Below are 19,805 nucleotides of genomic sequence, written 5' to 3'. Positions count from 1 at the left end.
CTGTACAGTACTGTATCTATACAGGACAGTGGTGCAGCATCTTCACTTCAAGCCCAGAATCTGTGCCAACATCAGGCACGAGTGAAATTGCAGCTCGTCCTCCATCTCCGAGTGCTGCCGATCCGTCCGCTCTACCATCTCCCCACTCCTCTCCCTCCTGCAGTCAGCAACTCCTCTGGCCTGTTCACTCAATGCCAGCTGCTGTATGCTGCTGTTGTACTTTTCAAGATACTGTACTGTAAGATTAAAAAAAAAATTTTGTATTTTTTATGCATTTGTGTGAAAAATATTATAAACCTATTACAGTTCAGTACTACAAAGCCGACTGTGTTGGTTCGTTATCCAGGCTAACTTCATTGGACTTACAAACATGCTCTCGGAACAGAGCACTTAGGGGACTTACTGTACCATTCAACTAGGGATTCAGTTCAGTTCAGTTGCTCAGTCGTGTCCGACTCTGTGTTCCCATCAACCGCAGCCTGCCAGGACTCCCTGTCCATCACCAACTCCCAGAGTCCACCCAGACCCACTTCCATTGTGTCAGTGATGCCATCCAACCATCTCATCCTCTGTTGTCCCCTTCTCCTCCTGCCCCCAATCCCTCCCAGCATCAGGGTCATCTCAAATGAGTCAGCTCTTCGCATCAGGTGGCCAAAGTATTGGAGTTTCAACTTCAACATCGTCCCTCCAATGAACACCCAGGACTGATCTCCTTTGGGATGGACTGGTTGGATCTCCTTGCAGTCCAAGGGACTCTCAAGAGTCTTCTCCAACATCACAGTTCAAAAGCATCAATTCTTCTGCACTCAGCTTTCTTTATAGTCTAACGCTCACATCCATACACGACTACTGGAAAAACCATAGCCTTGACTAGACAGACCTTTGTTGACAAAGTAATGTCTCCGCTTTTTAGTATGCTCTCTGGGTTGGTCATAAATTTCCTTCCCAGGAGCAAGCATCTTTTAATTTCAAGGCTGCAATCACCATCTGCAGTGATTTTGGAGCCCAAAAAAATAAAGTCTGACACTGTTTCCACTGTTTCCCCATCTATTTGCCATGAACTAATGGGACCAGATGCCATGATCTTTGTTTTCTGAATGTTGAGCTTTAAGCCAACTTGTTCACTCTCTTCTTTCACTTTCATCAAGAGGCTCTTTAGTTCTTCTTCACTTTCTGCCATAAGGGTGGTGTCATCTGCATATCTGAGGTTATTGATATTTCTACCAGCAATCTTGATTCCAGCTTGTGCTTCCTCCAGCCCAGCATTTCTCATGATGTACTCTGCATGTAAGTTAAATAAGCAGGGTGACAATATACAGCCTTGACGTACTCCTTTTCCTATTTGGAACCAGTCTGTTGTTCCATGTCCAGGTCTAACTGTTGCTTCCTAACCTGTATACAGGTTTCTCAAGAGGCAGGTCAGGTGGTCTGGTATTCCTATCTCTTTCAGAATTTTCCATAGTTTATTGTGATCCACATAGTCAAAGGCTTTGGCATAGTCAATAAAGCAGAAATAGATGTGTTCCTGGAACTCTCTTGCTTTTTCGATGATCCAGCGGATGTTGGCAATTTGATCTCTGGTTCCTCTGCCTTTTCTAAAACCAGCTTGAACATTTGAAAGTTCACAGTTCACATATTGCTGAAGCCTGGCTTGGAGAATTTTGAGCATTACTTTACTAGCATGTGAGATGAGTGCAATTGTGTGGTAGCTTGAGCATTCTTTGGCATTGCCTTTCTTTGGGATTGGAATGAAAACTGACCTTTTCCAGTCCTGTGGCCACTGCTGAGTTTTCCAATCTGCTGACATAATGAATGCAGCACTTGCACAGCATCATCTTTTAGGATTTGAAACAGCTCAACTGGAGTTCCATCGCCTCCATTTGCTTTGTTCGTAGTGATGCTTCCTAAGGCCCACCTGACTTCACATTCCAGGATTTCCAGCTCTAGGTGAGTGTGAGTGATCACACCTTTGTGATTATCTGGGTCGTGAAGATATTTTTTGTACAGTTCTTCTGTGTATTCTTGCCACCTCTTCTTAATATCTTCTGCTTCTCTTAGGTCCATACCATTTCTGTCCTTTATTGAGCCCATCTTTGCATGAAATGTTCCCTTGGTATCTCCAATTTTCTTGAATAGATAGCTCGTCTTTCCCATTCTATTGTTTTTCTCTATTTCTTTGCACTGATCGCTGAGGAAGGCTTTCTTATCTCTCCTTGCTATTCTTTGGAACTCTGCATTCAAATGGGTTTATCTTTCCTTTTCTCTTTTGCTTTTCACTTCTCTACTTTTCACAGCTATTTGTAAGGCCTCCTCAGACAGCCATTTTGCTTTTTTGCATTTCTTTTTCTTGGGGATGGTCTTACTCCCTGTCTCCTGTACAACGTCACGAACGTCCATCCATAGTTCATTAGGCACTCTATCAGATCTAGTCCCTTAAATCTATTTCTCACTTCCACTGGGATTCTGCATATGAATTTGAGGGGAGACATAAAGCATCCAGTCCACAACATCCATCTGCCCCTAGCTCCAATCAGCAGTAAGTTTACTCTTTCCTTTTTTTTTAAATAATGTTTTAAATTTATTTTTTACTGTGCTGGGTCTTTGTTGCTGCAAGGGCTTTTCTCTAGACGTGGCGAGCAGGGGTTACTCTCCAGTTGCAGTGCGCAGGCTTCCTGCGGTGACTATCCCCTGTTGCTGAGCACAGAATCTAAGACACACGCACTTCAACAGTTCACGTGCAGGCTCAGTAGTTGCGGCTCCCAGGCTCTAGAGCTCAGACTCCATAGTTGAGGCACACAGGCTTAGCTGCTCTGAGGCATGTGGGATCTTCCCGGATCAGAGATCGAACCAGTGTCTCCTGCATTGGCAGGCGGACTCTTTACCACTGAGCCACCTAGGAAGCCCCAGAATAGCCACACTACTCAGGAATAAAAAGGAACAAACTACTAACATCAAGTGAAAAGATATAAGGGACCATATACTCTACCATCCCACTTATATAAAATATCCAGAACGGGCAAATTTATAAAGAAAGAAATTAGACCAGCAGCTGCTGGGGCTGGGAATGGGAACAGGGATATCTTGGGGAGATAAAAAAGTTCTAAAACTGATTTATGATCATTTTTGCACTGCCTGGTAAATCAAATCATCCAATTGTTCACTTATGAGTCCATTTTACATGTGAAATGTATTTTAATAAACCTGTCAAACTTTTTTAATTAGACACTCAGTTGAATATTAATCTTACTTGTTAATGTATTTTCTAGCCACCCTTTCCCCTACAATAGACCCTAAGATCTCTTGAGGGTGAGACCAAATCTCCCACATATTATATGAAATTTTAATACAAATTACATATAATCCAAAGCTATACACACACTGTGTTCACAACCATCTGTGGATATGACTTTGCCTTGTCAGGCTATGGGGTGACCGTACCCATCAAGAACGTCAAGGAAGAAAGGGTGTGTGTGGATGGACTGGCAGAGTAACTGCATTTGAATCCCAGCTCCTCTAGGTGTAAACTTAGGGAACTGCCCGCTGTGAGCCTAATCTCCAGGTCCAAAGTAGGAAAAGGGTTTCCCAGGTAGTGCTGGTGGTCAAGAACTGGTCTGCCGGTGCAGGAGAGGCAAAAGATGCAGGTTCAGTCGCTGGGTCTGAAAGATCCCTTGGAGGAGGACATGGCAATCCACTCCAGTATTCTTGCCTAGAGAATCCCACAGACAGAGGGGCCTGATGGGCTATCGTCCACAGGGTCACAACGAGTCAGACACAACTGAAGCAACTTAGCACACACGCGTGCAAATGGGGAAAATGTGCTAGCAACCTCACACGGTTGTTCAGAGGATGGAATGAGATGCTCTGAAAAAAACTTTTAGCATGGTGCTTGGAACATGTTACAGCTCACTGAATCTTGACTTAAAACATACAAACCCAACCACAAATGCACACACACCAGAGGAATCTTCACACAGGAAACACCTTCAACAACAGAGGGGCCAACTACAGATGACCCACCCCCGTCTGCCACCCACCAGGCAGCTAGGGGCCTTGTGTCTTCTCCCTTCCAAGCCCAGTGAAATGCATGTGTGACCAGAAATACCAGCACTAATCACCTAACAAGAGGAGCTGAGCAGCGCCCACAGTTTTCATCATTTAGTCTGTCTGCCTCTCCATCCTCTCATCCTACAAATGTGGGATTCCAGTTCCTGGCCCCCTTGGCATGAGCAGGGCGCACACCCAGTTCTAACCAGTGAATGAGAGAAAATGACTTGTCACTTCCAAACCAGAGCACGTGTCTGGACAAGACTCTCCCTGAAGAACCAGCAAGAGGTCCAGCTGGCAGCTGCTCTGTCAGAGCCACGTGAGGCCAGCTTGGAGTGGGGCCCCCTGCTAACCTGTGACGGGCGGGGAGCCGAGTGGGAACCACACGTGCCCTGCAGTGCTCTGCCTCCCCCAGCCTCGCCCAAGCCCCAAGGCTCACGGGCTCGTGGTGCCTGCAGAGCAGCCAGGTGAGGTGTTCAGAAGGACTCTGGGTGTGAGGGAGGTGGGGAGAGCGCTTTGGGGAACCCAAGCATGTCGTGTCATAGATAAATCCGGAGGGCTGGAGGACGAGCGGAGCTTAGGAAAGCCACAAGCCCAACCAAGTCACAAGGCGCTCAGGCTGTGAAACTGTCCATTTTCAGTCTCTCACCTAAAAAACCTAAGATACTTTACTCCCCTAGCTTCTGAGATGAGCCACTCTCCCGGCTCTGTGAAACTCTCTGACCACTTCATCTTCTCGTGGGCTCCACTTCCTCTGCCTGTCTGTCCCCTCCCCGTGCTGGTAACCAGGGCTCTGTCCTCAGCTCCACATGCCCTCTTAATGCTTATTACAATGAATACTAAGAAAATAAATTATTTCAGGCTCAGGGAAAAATCTTACTTGGTGTGAAGCATGACAGTGATGCTCTACCTGGGACAAATGCCGTAGTCTAGACCAAGAAAGAAGAAAGTTGAAGAACGTTGTACTTCTGAGTGCACAGTCATGAAACAATGCAAGAAGAGCCACATCCAAATCACCTCTTTAGCCAAGTGAAGGTCTCAAAATACAGCCAAAGGAGCTTTTGTTCCTCATTACATTCCCCTAAGCATCACTCATTGTTTAAGGCAGGGCAAATCCTGTCAAGCATTTATGGAGCTCTTTTCTTCTCCTTATAAATAAAAAAATCTGTAAAGAAAGCATCCACTAATCTCTATTTTCTCTAACCTGCTTGATTTTCTAAAGTTAGAAAAAGCAATCCTGGTGTCCTGAAACCACAGCCAAGGCTTCTCAGCATCTTCAGTTAAAATACCTGTTATTTCCCAACGGGGGCAAGCATGGCACCGTTACCTACACATCACAGCACGCAGCTCGCTGCTGCCGACTTCTGTCTGCCCATCCCAGGCAGGGTGTGCTCAATGCCCGGTCTCCTTCAGCCGCAAAAACATTCACAACTTGGGACTTCCCTAGTAGTGCTGTGGCTGAGACTACACACTTCCAACTGAGGGGGTATGGGTTCCAACCCTGGTCGGGGAAGTGGGCTCCTATATGCCAAACGGCATGGCAAAAAAACTTAAAAAGAAAAAAACTCTCAGAACTCACTGCCCACATAGCAGAGTTCTCATGGCAGCGCACTAAGTGACAAAAGACCAAGAAAGTAGAGAAACGGTTTTTATTGCTTTACAACAAGCCAGCGGCGGACACAACACAACAATCACACACAGCACCTGATGCCCCCACTGGTGTATGAAACCAGAACGTGCTCCTGCACTCAACATCTGTTTGTGAAAACTGAAATCCAAAACTTCTCCCAAGAACTTTACTATTCTCAAGCAGAATCAATACTTAAAAGAAGCAAAGAAAACTAGTATCAAACTTACTGCATATGTCTGATCACATAATTCAGAACCTTTTACACTCAATCCAAGCAGTGCTGTTACTGAACATTTTAGATGACCATCCTAGGTACTTTACAACTCCAACAACTTTCTTCTTCCCACAAAGTCTTTGCAGAAAAGAGCTGTCAAGAAAATTGTTCTAAAATCCAACAATGCACAGCAATTTATGCCTCATTTCTACTTCGTTCCTCACGATGGAAAATTTGGTCAGTCCTTAATGTGACCTGATGACAGCTCCGATGCCCACGCCAAAAATCCTACTGTACAAAAAGGAAGCCTAAACTCATATTAGGCGTGAGAGGGTGACACTTCTAAGTAGTTCCTATTATTCTGGACACAGTGGCACCTTCCTTTCAGTGAGCTCCAAGAGACTGGTTTAAGTCACCATTTTAATAATTTCAATTCAACAGCAAGTTACATGGCAAGTACTACCTGAAAATGCGGGGATGGGGTGCGGGGGTTGCATGGGACGGGCCCTGTGCCAGGAAGATAAATGTGACTTGCCCAAAACTGGGATAATTAACAACCTGAGAGGATTGCTTACTCTTAAAAATATGACCAAGTCAGCTATTTTTTGCCTTTTCATTCAAGGTTTTCTCTTTCTTCGAAAGCACAGCATTCTTCTCCCAGAATACCACCAGACAGGGTGTTGAGAATTAACTGACTGAGTGGCTTCACACTCCCAGACCTACAGGTCTGCCTGGCTATTAGGTAAGAGGTTTCACACTCAGAAATATATCAAATGAAATGTTTAAGATGCACGTGGAGAAGATGTTTAATTCTGCAACAGCAGAATGTTAAGGCAACATCAGAAAACGGGTGGTTTAGAACCCTACCCCTACTCCCCACCTGGTAAACAAAGCCAGACGATGTTACTCAATTCTTAATACAAAATTGTCCCAAAATAACATGCTGAACTTGTCTTTGCAGATTAATCTCTGACATTTTGATGGCAGTGAGACAGACCCCTGGGGCTATACTTGCCTTGCAAAAAAATTCAACACCTGATTTACTCACAAGACTTAAAATAAGGAAGGAAAACATAAAATAAGTTGTCCTTCACTTGGCAACCATCCGTTTAATTATCTGTTTTTACACTGTATCCAGGCCACACCTGGATATGGATGGCTAATGTGGAAATAGAAAACACCAAGGATCACTCCTGGAAGAATCACAAACAAGACAATGAAGTTCTCAAACAGCACATCGACAGCATCAGGGTAAGCAAGGAAAAAACTTTACCAAGAGATCAACATGTACATTTTCTGACAAAACTCAAGTACACTGAATTACAGAGCAAATTCACTGAAAACAACAACAAAAAACCTGTCTTTGTAAAGGCTATTCTGTCACCCCCTAGAGAGTCTGATACACCACACAGCCGGGTGCGAAGGTGAAGCGCGGCGTTTGGCGGCGGGCCATCCTAAGCACCGCGGCGGGCGCGGGGCCGGGCGGCCGGCCGGAGGCGGCAGCGTCCGGGCGCTACTTCTGCAGGCAGGCGGCGGCCGCCCCCTTGTTGAAGCCGCGGATGGAGAGGTCGTAGACCACCTCCTCCACTTTCTTCACGTCGTACTTCAGGCCGTCGTAGCGCTTCCGCAGGGAGTCGTTCTTGAGGTTGAGGAGGCGGAAGCCGGAGTCCAGCTCGTTGATGAAGGTGGAGATGTGCAGCGGCCGCGAGTAGTCGCCGGCGGTGACGCTGTTGACGGACAGCCTCGACTGCGGGGGAGAAGCGGCGTCACCGCGGGGCTCTGCCGCCAGGCCGGCCACGAGGCCCGCGTGCCCGCGGCTCGTCCGCCCACCCCACAGCCACAGCCTGACGGCTGCTTGGCGTCACTAACTTACTTAAAACTAAAGAAATCATTCCAAGTTTGGTGGAGTCCCTGTGATCGCCCGACTTCTCACAGACACAAATAAGGTTAGAGTGAACTCCTTTATAACAGCCTTCTTCTGCTTTTGATTTATTTTTATAGGACAATTTCTCAGAGAGAAATTAAGGAGAGAAAGACAGTAAGAACTGGTAAAAGTTCTATAGTTAATTGTTCCCCAAAACAACTATATAAAGGAACAGTTACCAGGAAAATATACTATGCCACTGCTCTGAAAGGAAGAAGTGTTCTCATCCTTTTAAATCACACAGTAGCAAGTGTGCAAAGCCACCTCCTTGTCTGAACTGCCATCCCAGCAAAACATTAACACACACAGTACCCAGTCAATGACTACCCTGTGATCAATGGATGGCTTAGAAAAGAATCGGACATCTGAATTTCTGTACCCATGTGAAAAAACTGACAATGATGTGGAAAGATCAGAAAGAGCAAATGGCAAATCACTAAGCTTCTTACCAGTTCACTAGCGAGAATGAGAACTCCTGAGAGATAATCTTCCACATCCAAGTGAAATCCCTTCTCCCGATCAGGCTCAACTGAAAAATGTGATGTGGTAAAGACAAGGTCAGGATGGAAACATAACTTACACTAAAATTTTTTTTAAAATACACACACATATACACAAGTACAATTTCTCTCAAAGTAAAAAAAGGAGTCTTTCAAAATTATCTTTTGAATGTGGACATAGCCTTGGCAACAGAACTCACTGTGGAATTTTTGAGCTCTCAAGCAAAATTCAAACTTCCGTCTCATTTTTCTTAAAGTAATAGCACCAAGAATGGTATCCTGTTATGCACGAGAATAGCTTTTAGAAGGTATGCATTGAAACATTTAAGGGAGAAGTCACGGGATCTACACCTGACTTCCAAACAGGTCACACATGCCCCCAGCACACAGTGAAGAGACTACACAGACAGGGCAAAATGTGAACAAGCAGAGGATCTAAGTGGGGGCAAACAGGGGTTCACTGTGCTGTTCTTTCAGCTCTTCTGTAGGCTTGAAATGTTTACAAACGGAAAGAAATGCCCAAGTACACAGAGCAGGCCCCTACATATTTTTTAGTTTTCATCTCTCCAAGAAACCAGTTTTCCACTTAGTTCTCATTTGTTTCCATAAACGGAAATCCCCTCTCACCAAAAATTAAACCGATCGTATGGATGGACACAACGGAGGACACTCACTGCCAAGGATCTCTGTAACCGCTTCTCGGGTCACGAGGGTTTCGGACTCCAAGTACACGACGAAGGCGGCCAAGAAGACCAGGCGCTGCAGCACAAACCTCCAGTGCTCGTGAAACCTGCAGTGAGCGCGGGGGCAGCGTTAGAGAGACGCGCACGGGACGGCGGCGGCCAGACACGCGGGGCACGGCGCCCTTCCGAGGGAGACCTATGTGAACCTCCAAAACGGCCAATGTGTTAAGAACAATGTGACATTTAAGTATTATATACAGAGGGATTTAGTGTAAATTTTGCCAGTCCAAATTTTTAACAATTATTTAATTTTAATATATAAGAGCATGGTCCAATTCTGATGAATGCAAAAATATACAACCAAATGTTATAGACAAGAGCAACTGTGCTTTAGAAGTTTAATGAGTGAACAATGTGCTTTAGAAGTTTAATCAGCTCTGAGAAAAATAAATGCTGGCAAATGCAAACCTATGAGAGCTGCAATGTACATCAGCCTTAGCATCTCAGTCCTACACTCTGAACTGAATGCGGGGTATCAAGAGACTCCAGCTTCACACACATGAGAAAGAACTACCAGCACTAAACAGGTGACCTTAAAACCTTGGGCTACAGTCGTTAAACTGAGCGAGGAGACCGAAGAAGAAAAAAGAAATTTTATAACCCCTGGATGTTTATGCTATGCCTCCTGATTTTCAAATGTGGCAACAAATTCAAAAACATCTTTCAACACAACCTAGGTCAAACCAAACATTCTGAGGGCCAAATCAGCCAGAGAGCAGCCTGTATGTGAACTCCAAACTCCAGGCTCTCTAAAGACCCTGCCAATCCTGCCGTCCTATTCTCTAAGCTTCAGTTATTAACCTTACAGCAGGCATCAGCAAACCCTTCCTAAGACTGAGGCTTTATGGGTCACATTCAGTCTCTCTCACATAGTCCTACTTGTTTCTTTTCCTTAGTTAACTCTTTAAAATATAAATATATTTATAAAAAATATAAAAGGTCACAGTAGTTTCCAGCCCCTATCTTTCAACAATCTTGTGAGGTTACACTCCCCACATAGATGTCTTTAAGTATTTCTTGTCCTAACATATCTTAAAAGAACACTGCCTCTAGTGAGAAAGCAAGTCTAAATAGAAAGTTTAGGTTCCTATTTACCATATTTCACCAACACTCAGTTTTTCCCAGTTTAACACCTGTGAAATCACGAAGTATTAAGCAATCTACATGTTTCATAATTATGATTAATAATAATCTTTTCCCTAAAGATACAAAACATAACATTGTTTCTTAAAATTAACAGTGTTGTAGATTCAACAAAATATGGCATAAAATATTAGTTGCATATGTTACTTGGCAGCAAAATTCAATATTCAGTTTACGCACATACACTGCCACTTAATCCCATAATCTTAATAGCATAGATGTGGTCCATCCAACTTTACAAGTAAGTTCAATAAACTAAAAAAATATTCTCTATTTTGACCTTCACATGATACTTATTTTCCTTTTAATTACCTTCTCATTGCAAAAACTACACACGTTCCTTAAGAGAATTATGAAAAAGAGAGGGAAAAGTCAGCGATTTTGTCACCATTAAAACACTCCCACTATTAACAGTTCCCTCTCCTCTCTGTTGTTTCTTCTAAGGAGGACTGTCACCTAAATCTAAGCGATCATTTAGTCCATATAAATTTTTCTCTTGCCTTCTTTTATTTAACGTTATAAAAGATGCTACTTGTCTTACAAACCTGTAATACTGTTCAGCAGGAAACTTGGTCTTCAAAGACGTTAGATGTGTTTTTACTGTACCAAAATGTTCTCGAGCTTTCAAACACCTCTTTGGAACTGATCACAAAAAGATAGTCAAATGAAATAATGAAAGACTTACCAAATTTCAAATACAGTTCTTGCTTAACAATCTATGCAGTCTACCTGGAAATAAATCAATTTTTTAAAATCTCATGAGCAAATGTAGAGCATGCATCTCTGCTATCAATCTGGCCCTCAAAATTTCACATCCAGTTTCCCTACTGAAAAATAAACAACAAAAAATTGCTAAAAGGGGGTATGTCAGGAAACACACTGGCAAACTGTTATAAATTAACTAATCTTTAAGCTGCCTCTCCTAGTCAGTCCCCAAAGGATGCCTAAAACTGGATTTTGAAGGCTCCCACATTTGGTCAAAAAGCAGCTTTAGGACTTCTTTGCAAGTTCAGTGGTTAAGACTCCATGCTTCCACTGCAGGGTGCAAGGGTTCAATCCCTGTTTGGGGAACTAAGATTCCACATGCCTGTCACATGATGTGGTTGAAAATTTAAAAAAAAAAAAAAAAAATTTTAACTGCTTTACAATTATTCTCAATCAGGCTGACCAACTCCCTATCTCTGACAAAAATGACTTGCCCCTGACACCTGTTAGTTACATTATGATACAATTCTTAATCTGAAAACACATTTCACCTCTTTTAACTGTGCTATCTTTTACAATAGAGATTCCATTTCTAAACTTCTTATACTCTTATCTCCATTCAAGAGACTGACTGTAAACACTGTGACAACATTTTACACTGGCCATTTTATTATCTAAAAATACATATTAAATCACATTCAATGACTGAAAGATTGCTGTTAAGAAAAAGCCAAATAAAAGTTGCTAGATACACAAGAGAACTATGGAACTACCACAATGATCATCAGTAGAACTCCACCACTAGAGAAAATATTCCTAATTCAACCTACGTGAAAGCAGAAAATCAAAAAAAAATAGAGAATTCTGTAAACCTATAAAATGATCAACTCACTTATTTCTCCAATTTTACTCACCATAAAAACATGAGGAACAATTTTCATAGTTAAACCTTACAGATTTGATATGTCTTCTGAATGTAAATTAACTCTTTAGATGAAAGATTGACAGAGTGGATAAAACCTTTCAAATCAAAACAAATAACTTACTGTCCTGAAACCCAGCACCCTGATGGACCCCTTGCAGTAGAGTTAAAATCTCTCGAGCTGTTTGTTCTAAACTCTGTACAACTTTTCGGATTTCCTAGAAAGAATAAGATCAAAATATCAAATAAATTCAACGTAAGTATATTATCATAGCCTCAAACCAAATATACTAGATAATATATTTGATCTATGACACCTTACATACATTTCAAACACTATCAACCTTTACAATGACATAAATGGTGCACAAGATTTATTCAGAACTGAATTCTGACTTTTCTACCTTCTCTGAGACCTTCAGGAAATCATTAAAAAAACTGAGATTTCCTCATACAGATTTCAAACGGTAATACCACCCACTCGCCCCAAATATCCCATTGGAACACTGAAGGAGATGAGGTATTCAGACATAAGACCAAAAAGAGATAACGAAACAATACAGGACTGAGTATTTTTCATTCATTCATTTTGCAAATATTCACTGAGCACTTTTACTACTAGGGACCCCTTCTTTCCTGCAGTTTATATAGAGCGTCATGCGGGAGGCGTTTAAAAAAATAACGACCGCACAAATTAATGCGCTACTAGAAGTAAACATAACAGGAAAAAGATCGTTTTGATTGTGAGGTCAAGAAAATGACCAGAAAAAAAGAGTGGAAAAGAAACGCATTCCAGGGAAAGCAAGCAGTGCTTGCAAAGTCCCGAGGCAGGACGCTATTTGGGGAACCGGAGGAATAAAAAGGAGATGGCGTGACCATAGCATACAACAGAAGAAGAAGTAAAATGAGACTGGAGAGACCCGTGGGCCACAGCTGAGTCTGGATTTTTATCCTACGTGGAATGCGAGGCCATAGAAGAGTTTTAAAGAGAAATGGCCACACGTGCTTTTAGGACACCAACAACCCACACAAGAAACACGTGTTGTCGGAGTCGCACGCGCTGAGGGTTCGACATAAAAATGAACTAAAAATGAGAAAAACTGACACCCAAATAAGGTAGGTGATGCCGAAGAGCCGAGCCCTGAACACAGGGAACCAGGACCCGGCAGCAGAATCGGGGGCGGGGGCCAAGGAGGTGCCCTAAGCCGAAACGAGAAGCGGAGGAACCCACCCCCGGAGGCTTCCCCACCGCGCGAATCAGAGCGACGGAGGAGGGCCGGGCGTCGCGGCCCAGCTAGGCAAGGAGAGGGGAAGGGGCATGGGGAGACGGGGGCTCGCCTCTCGGATGTCCTGCTCGGCAGCCAAAAAGCCCTGCAGCTCCACGAAGATCTCGCTCACAGACATGGCGCCGGCCGCACGACCGTCAGCCAGGGCTGCGAGGGTGGCCGGCAGAGTGCGTTCCGGAGACAACCGGCGCCTTCAGTTGCAACGGCGCGCCGCCACCGCCGCTGCCGCTGCGTCCACCGAGCCCTACGCTGAGGCTGTCGCTGGGGTCCTCCCAGGCCCGCGGCGCCCAGGAAGCCGGGCTGTCCGCCGCGACGCCTGAGACGCGGGCCGGAAGGCAAAGCACGGTGGGCGGGGCTCTTCGACAGGCATCGCTGGAAACAACCCGGGAGGGGTCCTCGGAGCACGTGGGCTTCAGAGAGGTGGGGACTTGGGCTAAGAGGTGTGGAACCATCCTGCTGCTCGCTAGTCGTTTCCTCCGTCAGTCTCAAGCTAGGTGTTTGGTCCCAGGAGCTGTGCACGACACCAAAACCTGAGGTCTCTTATATGAAATCGTGTTAAGTTTAGTCGCTCAGTCGCGTCTGACACTTTGCGACCCCACGGACTGCAGCACATCAGGCTTCCTTGTACATCACCAACTGCCGGAGCTTGCTCAAACGCATGTCCAGCCAGTCGGTAGTGCCATCCGACCATCATCCTCTCTCACCCCCTTCTCCTCCTGCCTTCAGTCAGGGTCTTTTCCAGTGAGTCAGTTCTTCGCATCAGTTGGCCAAAGTTTTGGAGTTTCAGCTTCAGCATGAGTTCTTCCAATGAATATTCAGGACTCATTTCCTTTAGGATTGATTGGTTTGATATCCTTGCAGTACAAGGGACTCTCAAGAGTCTTCTCCAACACCACAGTTCAAAAGCATCAGTTTTTCAGCGCTCAGTTTTCTCTTTGCTTATGGGCCAACTCTCACATCCTTTCGTGACTACTGAAAAAACCATAGCTTTGACTAGACGGACCTTTGTTGGCAAAGTAATGTCTCTGCTTTTTAATATGCTGACTAGGTTGATCATAGCTTTTCTTCCAAAGGGCAAGCATCTTTTAATTTCATGGCTGCAGTCACCATCTGCAGTGATTTTTGGAGCCCAAGAAAATAAAGTCTGTCACTGTTTCCATCGTTTCCCCTATTTGTCATGATGTGGTGGGACCGGATGCCATGATCTTTCTTTTTTGAATGTTGAGTTTTAAGCCAGCTTTTTCACTCTCATCTTTGACTTTCATCAAGAGGCTCTTCAGTTCCTCTTCACTTTCTGCCATAAGGGTGGTGTCATCTGCTGTATCTGAGGTTACTGAGGTTACTAATATCTAATAAAATGTGTTATGTAAATAGTTGTTTATAAATAATACGTAAATAGTTCCCAGTACACAGAAAACTGAAGTTTTGCTTTTTGTAACTCTAGAATTCAGTATGTTCTCTCTGGGGTTGGTTGAATCTGCCCGCGTGGAACCACGGGTTCAGCGGGCTGACTGTACCAGGTGTTTTGTCCAACAGCAGTTGGCAGGAAGATGCTTCAGTCCTGAAGGGTATGCAGATTGCAATCTTTGGGAAAACATTCATCTCTAGAAGAAATACTTGGGAAAAATAAAAGTTATGAAGGACTGGAATAACAGGATGGATTAAGAGTAAAATTTTTCTCTATGTACTTTTTTTTTTTTAAGTTTAACATCTCTGTAGGAGTGTATTGCATTTTTTAAGATTATATGAATTTTTAAGCGTTTCAAGTGTGAAGTTTCTCTTCCTCTCAACTAACACCTTCCTCCATTCTCCTTCCTTGAGGCAAGACTTTTTGTCTGACCAAATTCCATACATGTACCCTACAGATTGGAGAAGGAAATGGCAACCCACTCCAGTATTCTTGCCTGGAGAATCCCATGAACAGATGAGCCTGGCGGGCTACGGTCCATGTGGTTGCAGAGAGTCACACAACATGACTTAGCAACTAAACAACAACCCTACAGATATGTGCGTGTAGGATGCACTCCAAATGGATTAAAATGATTACTTATATCAACTAAATGATAACTTATTGTTTGCCTTGTCCCAGATGTTATTCTAAAACTTTACATGAAGGATCATATTTTATCTTCATTATACTTATGCAAATTTGATACTATTTTTATCTTATAAATGATAAGATAGTTGAGAGGGGTGGGGGAGGGGCAAATATAGAAAGGATTAAGAGGTACAAACCACAAGGTATAAAATAGATAAGTTAATGGACATAATGTACAGCACAGTGAATAAGCCAATATTTTATAATAATTTTATATGGATATCTATAAAATTACCAAATTACTAAATTATACACCTGCAATTAATTTTTTATCGAAGTATATTCGATAAAAAAGAAAAACTGAAAGTCAGGATTTAAGAAATAAGATCACCCTTTTGATAAGTCCTATTTTTAAAATTCTTGACATATTTTGTCCAATCACTTTTCAAAGACATTGAACCAATTCCCATTCCCCTGCTCCCAGGGCCCGTCTGCCTGCGCTCTCCCCATTGTGAATACTAACACTGCGGACATTCGGGGCTAACTTAAGGGTGAAATTGTACCTCTGTTAATAGTACTGAGGACAGTGTGATGGGTGGTGCATGCCTGCAAGGTTCTCTGAAGGGCTAGAGAGGCCAGAAAGAGAAACGTGGTTGGGAGCTGTGGCCTGCAGTCTGAGACCAGGAGAAAAGGTTAGGGAGTCAGTGCAGAGAGAGAAAAACGAGATGGGCCTGGGGCTGTGTACCCATGAGGATTTGGGGTTTTTTCTGATTTTATTTCTTTATTTTTGGCTGTGATACAAGAGCTTTTTTTCTAGTTGCAAAGAGCAGGGGCTACTTTTTGTTGCACTGTGTGGGCTTCTCAGTATAGTGGCTTCTCTTCTGGAGTACAGGCTCCAGGGCATGCAGGCTTCAGCAGTTGCTGCCAGAGGGCCAATAGTTGCTGTTCCTGGGCTCTAGATCACAGGCTCAACAGTTGTGGCACCTGGACTTAGCTGCTCTGTGGCATGTGAAATCTGCCCAGACCAGGGATTGAACCCATGTCTCCTGCACTGGCAGGCAGATTCTTTACCACTGAGCCAGGAGGAAAGCCCCCATGAGGTTTTAATTTACAGAGGTGACATAGTGACAACTGAAAAGGCCAGTGCCACTGAAAGAAGAATTTATTACTTCCATTTCCTGAGAGGACAGGGCACAGCATGCCATGCAGGGCCACATGGGAAGCAGCAGGTTTACTCAGGAGGCAGAAGCAGGAGCCTGTGTCTGTGAGTACTCTGAATGCTTCTGGTGGGCTTCCGACTATAGGAATGGTCTCAAGTCACCTCATAGCTGGCCCTGGCATGATTTAGAGCAGGGAAACAATATTGACTTTGTGCATGAGAGTCAGGTAAGGGGATGCTCCAGGCTGAGCCTTTGTTAGCCCTGGGAGAAACAGTCCCTCTGCAGCCAGCTGGCTTTTTTTGTTTTTTTTTTTTTTTTATTTATTTTATAATCAAATATAGTTGATTTACCATCTTGTGTTAGTTTCTGGGACACAGCAAAGTGACTCGGTTACATAAATATTCTTTTTCATATTTTTTTTGCCATTATGGTTTATCAGAGGATATTAAATATAGCTCCCTGTGCTAAACAGTAGAACTTTGTTCATTCTATATATAATAGTTTGCATCTGCTAATCCCAAACTGCCAGCAAGCTTGTTAAGGTGTCAAAACAGAAATACAGAAAATACAAACGTGATTAATACAGGCCAGGAAGGGGGCACCAGGATTTGGACTACGGGCCCTTCAGGACCCAGGACACCAGGGCCCACATCCCTCACTGAAGGGCTGAAAAGGATCCTGGGATGAAGGAGGGCATTGGTGAGTCAGCCCAGTGGTTTTCCCAGGGAATCTGGACCCTCTGGGCAGCACCCACTCTCCAGGCTCCCCACCCTATCCCCCAGAGGCCACCCCCCAGCTTCCCCAGGGTCACTGCCACACTTGGTATCTGAATTTGGGGCCTGTGCAGGACATTAACCACAGCACAGGGCAGGGTGTGCCCCAGGTGACAGACATCCAGAGGACAGAGGAAGAAAATTTCTCTTCCAGGTTCAGGTCATGGGGCCCTAAGTGGTCTGCAGACTGAATTTTTAGCTTGGCAGGTGACATGCATTGAGGCTGCACAGTTGAAGCTGGCGACACAGATGAGGATCGCTCCCCACTTCTTCCCCTAAAACCGTGCCTTTCACTCCTACATGAGAAGCTCTGTAACTGAGCAAGGGGCAGTCGGGCAAGGCCAAGGGTGGGGCTGGGGCGTCTGCCCTCTTTAGTGGCAGCAACTGGGCTCACGTAGCTGGGCTCTCATCCCGAGGGTGACATGTTGGATGATCCCACAGGCATCAGGCAGAGAGATGGAAGGAGGGGAGAACAGGGGAAGAGGAAGGTGGGCAGAGCTGGGCAGGCACCTCGGACCTTGTCAGTGCCCACCTGGTCTCCTCTCCTCCAGCCCTCAGCCCCACCCCACAGAGTCCTCTCCTCCCATGGCCCAGCTCCCCAGACACGCAGCACATCCTGCCTTGCCCTGCAGGTGGTCCCACTCTGCCATCCACCCCCCAACCCCCAACCCCCACCCCCTGCCATCAAATCCCAGCAAGCAGCCCTCGTTGTGCTTGGCCCCCAGCCTGTAGGTGATGATGGTGGCACCGTGGGAAAGACGTGCCCCTATTCTACCCCAAGAGAGGGGTGGCATGGGAAGATAGGGGGGAGAAAGATGGGGGAGAACCGCAGTGAGCTCACTCAACGGTCCACTCGGTCTGGGGAAGTGCCTGGGAGGCATTTGTTACACGTTGTTAAGTGAATGGGGTGGGGTGGCTCTGGCAATGAGTGCTGGGGACAGGTGCCAAGTCCCCAGTGGCCAGTCCAACTCAGTGAGAACCATCTCACCCAAGTAGCCTCCCCATTCTACATGCAAATCAGGAGGAAGGAAGAGAGGGAGGAAAACAGGGAAAGAAGTGAAGAAGGACAGAAGGAAGGAAGAGACAGATACAGGCAGCCCAAGTCTATCACCTGGGCATGCGGAAGGCCAGCGGCCATTCTGATCATTAGTACTGTTGCTGCTGCCACTAAACAGTATAGACTCCCCCACCTCCACCCAGGGACCTTAACGATCATCTCACCCAAAATCTTATTTATGGCTGAGAAAACAGGTACCACCTGAAATGAGGAGGATTTTCCCCCAGGCACATGGCCAAGGGTCTAGTGGGTTTCTGGATTCTCTGGCCAGAAGAGCACAACTCCTACAATCCCTGGGCTCTAGACAGCAAAGGCAGAGAAGAATGAGATGGTCCCTGGCAGGGCCAGAGCATACATCATTGAAGGCGCTGTGACTGACTCAAGGTCAGAAAGGGGAAAATAAAGCAGGTCTAGGATGCAGTGAGGATTCAAGGGCTGAGACTCTGTCCCCAGTTAAGGGCAGACTTCTATGGTCAGGTGAAGGCCAAGAGGAGGGTGTCCTGGTAGCTTTCTGTGAACATCCAAGAGTTCCTCCACTACCTGGCCATAAGGTGTCAAGTCAGGCCCAAGATTAATTGAAGTGTTTTCCTCAGAACATCATTTCAGGCTGCACCAAAGTGGTAACTGTATTCGTTTCCTAAGGCTGCCATTACAAATGACCACAAACTGGGTGGCTGGAAACAACAGAAATGTCTTCTCCCACAGTTCTGGAGGCTAGAAATCCAAGTCCCAGATTTTGGCAGGGCCATTCTCTCGAAGACTCTAGGGAAGAACAGTCCCTTACCTCTTCCAGCAATTCCTGGTGTTCCTCAGTTTATGACATCTCTCCAAACTCTGCCTCCGTCATCACGGGGCATTCTCCATGTGTGTGTGTGTGTGTGTGTGTGTGTGTGTGTGCGCGCGCGCGCGTGCGTGTCCAAATTTCCTTCTTATAAGGACGTTAATCATTGGATTAGGGCCCACCCTATTCCATAACAACCTCATCTGCAAGTGACTACATCAGCAAAGATCCTGTCTGCATCACAGGTGTTGAGGTGAAGACTTGAACATTATCTTTTGAGGGGACAGCAATTCAACCCAGTTCAGTGATCAGTTCCCTATATCTCTACTCCTGATAATCAAAGTGTAACCCACGGAGCATCAGCCTCACCTGGGAGCTTGTTACAAACACAGAAGCTGAGGCCCTGCCCCCACCTAGGAACAGAATTGGCAATCCACATGCTCACTCAATTTTGATAAGACTTGGGTCACCACCTGATCCTTTGGAGGCCAGGAATTCCTGGAGCGGGTTGGGGAAAACTGAGAGGGGATCTCCCAGAAGAAAACCATCAGTTTGCCGTCTTCCCGTCTCTGCTCCTCCCTTTCCCTGCCCATAGGAACTAAGAGATAAGTCAGGAATAGAGGGGGCTGTTCGCTCACACACACACACACACACACACACACACACACACACACACACGGAAGGGACCCTCAGGGAACCACAGAACTTGCTCTGTATCCTAGATCAGTATCTGACTCATACATCAACTATCTAATTTTGAGAACAGCCAAGAGGCCAGCCCTGCAACAATGCAAGGAGTAAAAACCATCTCCTATACAACACAAGATGACGCCCTTGCTAAAGCATCAGATCAGCTTAGAAACGCCCTCCCAAACGGAGCTTCTG

The 19,805-nt window shown here is 45.1% G+C and overlaps 1 protein-coding gene across 2 annotated transcripts in view; it reads right to left on the bottom strand.

The window, feature by feature from the left end:
* Window positions 1-13,389, bottom strand: part of TSN (translin) — a 39,115-nt gene extending 25,726 nt beyond the window's left edge. The window contains exons 1-6 of one of the 2 annotated variants that reach the window (XM_061135027.1): window positions 13,164-13,386; window positions 11,950-12,043; window positions 10,744-10,840; window positions 8,987-9,102; window positions 8,262-8,341; window positions 5,680-7,635 (exon numbers count right to left, since the gene is read on the bottom strand). In XM_061135027.1, coding sequence (XP_060991010.1) covers window positions 7,402-7,635; window positions 8,262-8,341; window positions 8,987-9,102; window positions 10,744-10,840; window positions 11,950-12,043; window positions 13,164-13,229 — 687 coding nt within the window. In that variant the 5' untranslated portion in view covers window positions 13,230-13,386 and the 3' untranslated portion in view covers window positions 5,680-7,401. Of the gene's footprint in view, window positions 1-5,679; window positions 7,636-8,261; window positions 8,342-8,986; window positions 9,103-10,743; window positions 10,841-11,949; window positions 12,044-13,163 lie in introns of those variants that run through there. The other variant, XM_061135028.1, reaches the window with a different exon arrangement.
* Between the last annotated feature and the right edge of the window lie 6,416 nt (window positions 13,390-19,805).

This window comes from Dama dama, chromosome 33 (genome assembly GCF_033118175.1).
Source record: "Dama dama isolate Ldn47 chromosome 33, ASM3311817v1, whole genome shotgun sequence".
In the NCBI taxonomy this organism is placed as follows: Eukaryota; Metazoa; Chordata; class Mammalia; order Artiodactyla; family Cervidae; genus Dama; species Dama dama.
Note: the sequence above shows the minus strand (reverse complement) of the source record. Positions and strands in the feature narration are given on the sequence as shown.